The 4,851-nt window shown below is 51.0% G+C and overlaps 1 protein-coding gene across 1 annotated transcript in view; it reads right to left on the reverse strand.

The window, feature by feature from the left end:
• Positions 1-2,373: 2,373 nt before the first annotated feature.
• LOC102496227 (keratin, type II cuticular Hb5) overlaps positions 2,374-4,851 on the reverse strand; it is a 6,635-nt gene continuing 4,157 nt past the window's right edge. Inside the window, 4 exon segments of the mRNA XM_006163171.1 lie at positions 2,374-2,567; positions 2,975-3,006; positions 4,029-4,249; positions 4,803-4,851. Coding sequence (XP_006163233.1) covers positions 2,374-2,567; positions 2,975-3,006; positions 4,029-4,249; positions 4,803-4,851 — 496 coding nt within the window.

A 4,851-nucleotide genomic window follows, 5' to 3' on the forward strand; every position in this document is an offset into this window, starting at 1 on the left:
TTATTTTGGTGCTTCTCAGGTTTTGGGCCACAGACACTGGGCTCCCTTCAGAATGACAGAATCAAAAGTTGATGATGAGCCCAGTGATCTGCATTTTACCAAGCTCCCAGGTGACTCTTATGTGAACAAAAGTTTGAGAACCACTGGTTTATGTGGGCAGAGCAAAGAGGAGGAGGGTCAGGCAATTCTGGCTGTGGAGGTGACTCCCGCTGATTCTCACAAGATTAGCTTAATACCTTGACATTTCTCCTTTGAATTATTTATTCAGTTTTATCCATTATTGTTATTATTATTTTAAAAAATTTGACCAGAGAGAGAGAGAGAGAGGGAAAGTGAGAAAGCAAACCACCATGTCTAGTACTCGAACCATGGTCGGCCACGTGGAAGTCTAGTGCCCCAACTGCTATACCATCTACCAGCCCCATTTCTTCTCTTTTTAATTTTGTGATATCTTATTCACATTTAATTATTGCATATCTCTGTAGCACACAATATGGTTTTTTAAAAAAAGATTTATTTATTTTTAGTTGTTATTATTATTCTTTTTAAAATTTGGCCAGAGAGATACAGAGAGAGAGAGAGAAAGGGAAAGTGAAAACCAGCCTCCAGGTCCGGGATTCGAACCATGGTTGACCATGTGGGAGTTCAGCACCTTAACCACCACACTACCTGCTGGCCCCACTTCATTTCTCCTTTGACTTGGTGGTGGGGCTGGGGCCAAAGGTAAAAAGCGGGAGGAGAAGGGAGCCGGTTTCATTGAGCACCTGCTAAGTGTTTGGCACATTATGTGTGTATTTCATTCACTTCTTACAGCAATAGTACATTATCTTCAAGTTACAGATAAGGAAACTAAGGCTCAGGAAAGTAACTTTACTGAGGTCACGCATGCAATCCACAGTCTAAACTCAGGTCTAGGAAATGTCAGTGTTCACATGCTTTCCCACTGGATCACCCCAATTATTCCTTTAGGATAAACATTCTGGCTCATCAAAACGCTCCTGCATGAGGAGTTCTATCTGATGCTACTTAACTCCTCTGACACTTTGGAGCTAGGAGAAGGAAGGTGAGTAAGGATCTCCTGGAAGCATTTGTAGAAACATCTCCCCATCACCTCTGCTCTCCAAGAATCTTGGACAGATCCCATTATGGGGTAGTTCTATAGGCCCCTTGTATGGGAACCCAGAATTAAGACTTAGGCCTGTTCTGGTTCAAAGCGTTCAGGGTTCCTGCGGCCGTCTTCTGATGAAAGGACAGTTGCCCACAGAAGGCAAAGGGTAAAGTTCAAGGGTGACTAAGGGGCAGCAATTTGAGCCAGGTGGAGGGTGAGTTCTGATGGGGTGCTGGCTGGTGGGAGTGTGGCTGCGAAAAGAGGTCATGAGAGGGAGCCAGGACTGTGGTCCAGGCCTGCAGGAAATGAGGAGGACCAAGTAGAACCGCCAAATGGAAGATGTGGAGTCCCTGGGGGTGGGGTGAATGAGGAAGCAGTGCGTGGGGCTGGGCTAGGACTGGTCAGCTGGAGGTGGGTTAAGAAGGGAGTAGAGACATTCATTTCACAAGATCACATACCCTTGCATCATGGCAGCATTTATTGAAACGCAGATTGAGACAACCTAGAAGGCAAGGCACCCACAGACAGTCATAACAGGAGGGAGACCCAGGAAGTAGCCTAACCTTCACCAGGCCACCAGCTCTGTACTGCACAGTCCCCTCCTGTGCCTGGCAGGGGAGACCTGGAGTGGCCATGGAGTCTTTGAAATGTACAAAGGTGCACCGAATAGCAAGACCTGTCCAAAGTCCCTTAACCAGGGGCTATAGGCGAAAAAGGACCCCCCACGACACTGGGCCTCTCAGTCGGGAGCTCACATGAGGAGTCTGGCTGGAACAGGTGACCCCCCCCCAGAGAAGAACTCAGTCAGAGAGAGCAGCAAAACACATGAATCAGCAGGCAAGTGCTTGCTGTGAGGACTGGAGAGGGCACTGGGGAAGAGATGCTCTCTGGTTCTCAGTGTGGAAGGCCTGGCTGGCTGGTTAGCATCATGTCTTGACCCAGGCAGAGGCCAGACTTCTGTGCTACTCAACCACACCGGTGACTGGTAGTGTCCCAGAAAGCCTGGAGAATTACATGAATTGGCCGCAAGTACTTTGGAGCCAAGTTGGAGTTTAGTGAAAGGTTGAGAATGACTCTCTGAACTAAAGCTGAGAGGAAACTCGGAAACAACTCCCTACAATGAGAAGGTGGGGAGAGTGGCCTGAGGGTCTTTCCCTCTGCAGGAACATCTGGAAGATTCTGGAAGCAAGCACGCACTTTCCATTCACACACTGTTCGGTGCGAGGTGAACGCAGGAGGGCGGTGCCTGGTAGGAGGCCCCGGCTCTATGCAAAGCGAACTGACCGGCTGCTTGCACAGCTGAAGCTGGAGGAGCGAGGCTGGCAGGGGGCGCAGGAGTCAGGGGTCATGACGGTGATGCTGCCTCCCATGGCTGGTGGACCTGAGGCGATCTGGCGCCCCGGGGTGCTGCTGAATGTGAGGCCCCCGCAGCTAACACCACCTCGGGAGCTGCTGACACCTGTGGGAAGAGGAGGCAGGGAGGGATGAGCGGCTCGCAGCAATCTCCCACCCCACGGCAGGGCCCAGAGGGCGTCTGTATGGTGGTAGCTGCCTCCTTTTCAGTGGGGTTATAGGTTAGTAACACAGGCCTCTTCCTCTCTACTCCCCAGTTCATCAAGGGGACTGGGGTATGAAGGTAAGCCAGGACCCCTGGGCCAGAGAGCAAACCTGCCTTACTCCATTTCTGTGGCCTGCAGATCACTGTTACCATCAATAGACGGCGCTAAACATGGGTTCTTGCCCTCCCTTAGTGGTCCCTAGTGATGCGCCAGGAAACTGAAAGGCCCTCTCTCAGCTAGAGAACACTTAGTTTGGTGAGTTAGGCCCATTTTTTTTTCCTAAGGTGGATTTCACGCGGATACTTACAGACATTCACAGAGCCCACGCCTTCACATAACCTAGGAAGAAAGAAAACTTGGTTAGATCATGGAAGTCTTTTTGAAATCCAGACACTGAATGAGCTGGATTCCTTGAGACAGTTGCCTAGAGGCAGGGAGCGTCATCCTGTCTTTAGAGTCTACCCCTGAGAGGCAGAAAGGCATCCCCAAATCTGCATTAATTTTTTCTTTCTTTAATGGCTCTCTAATTATGGAGAGAAACCCTGCTGATCATTAGCAGTGGTGGGTAAGATAATGAACTCAACGAGCTGCCTCCAGCCCAAGTGACTGCTGTCCACCTGGGTAGTACCAGTCGAGCTCACTAAAAGGAGAGCCGTGCACTAGCATGCATGAAAGGGCTTTGTGGATGACGGGGATGTTAAATGTGTGTAGAGAGGCATTGCCATTATTATACACCAGCCTGTGTGGCAGGCATAGCTGCAACCTCGTGTCGGAAAGCTAATCCACAGGGATGCCTTTTAGGGCCAGGTGGCTGTGCAGTGGCAATGCCACGGAACTCACATGGGAAGGATCAGGGGTTTGCAGGGTTTCCAGGACTCCCTGAATACACTGGATCTGCTCAAACATGCCTGTCTGGGGCCTGCTGAGACTGGGGGTAGGTCATGGTGTAAAGACCCTGTTGATGGTGCCTATTTCACTCTGTCTCTTTCTCATGGGAGAAGTAAATAAATAAAGAAAAAAAAAGAATGGATTTTAGAGGTACAGGGGTGCAGGCCCCAGGTCTTCTGCTTACTAACTGTGCAGCCATGAGAAAGGCACTGAAATCTGGGCCTATTTCTTTGCCACTGGATGGGAAAAATGGTACCTGCTTCATTGCACAGGGAAGATTATTAGATGAGGACTTAGCACAGGTCTAGCTCATAGTAAGCATTCAATAAATTATCATTAATTATTTTTGCTATTAAATCGACTTGTACTAGCCATAGTTAGAGTTGTGTTCGCATTTGCGGGTCAAGGAAATTCAGTCTGGCAGAACTAGGGCCTTTGACTTTCAAACCCAGCAAGAGCTTTCTTAGTCTCACCTGTGCTCCTCGCCCTCCAGCAGGCGCCTGTAGGTGGCGATCTCGATGTCCAGGCCCAGCTTGGAGTTCATCACCTCCTGGTACTCCTTGAGCAGGCAGGCCATGTCCTGCTTGGCCTTCTGCAGGGCCTCCTCCAGACTGGCCAGCTTGCAGCGGGCGTCAGCAAGGGCCGCCTCGCCCTGCTGCTCAGACTGGGTCACCGCGGCCTCCAGCTTGGAGTTCTGGGAACCCAGAAGAGAGCAAGGGTTAGTGTTCCTGGGCTACTCTGTCCATTAGAACAGCTTGCAGCGGGCATCAGTGAGGGCCGCCTCGCCCTGCTGCTCAGCTTCAGCCACAGCAGCCTCTAGCTTGGCACGCTATGGGGGTGGGGATGTGAGGACAAGAGGGAGAGAGAGAAGGCACAGCTTGGTTCGTCCAAGCTGACAGAGCTAGGGCAGGGAAGAAGGGTCCTGGGGAGAAGCTCGGGGTCCCTGGCCTGGTAGTTAATGGAGCTCTGAGCATGAGGTGATGGGTGGGCTTTTCCCCATTTCTCCTTGACGAGGTTTCAGGGAGGCCATCGCAGGCACTGAGCTCCTCCTTTGGAAGTCAGTGACATGGTTAATTCCAGCCCACGTGCTGTGAGATGCAAAGAGCCCCTGTGCTCTGTCTGGGTCCCTGCTTCCTTACGGGCACAAGGTGAGGCCTGATTAGAGCAAGGCCTTTGTTCTCCTGGGAGCAAAGGCCTGCTGCTGCAGTCTGCCTGTGCTGGGTCTTTGAGTCCTACCCATAACCTACTTGGCACTTGGCGTTCTCGATCTCAGCCGTCAGCCTCTGAATGATGCGG

This window comes from Tupaia chinensis, unplaced genomic scaffold, assembly GCF_000334495.1.
Source record: "Tupaia chinensis unplaced genomic scaffold, TupChi_1.0 Scaffold141469_1, whole genome shotgun sequence".
Lineage (NCBI taxonomy): Eukaryota > Metazoa > Chordata > Mammalia > Scandentia > Tupaiidae > Tupaia > Tupaia belangeri.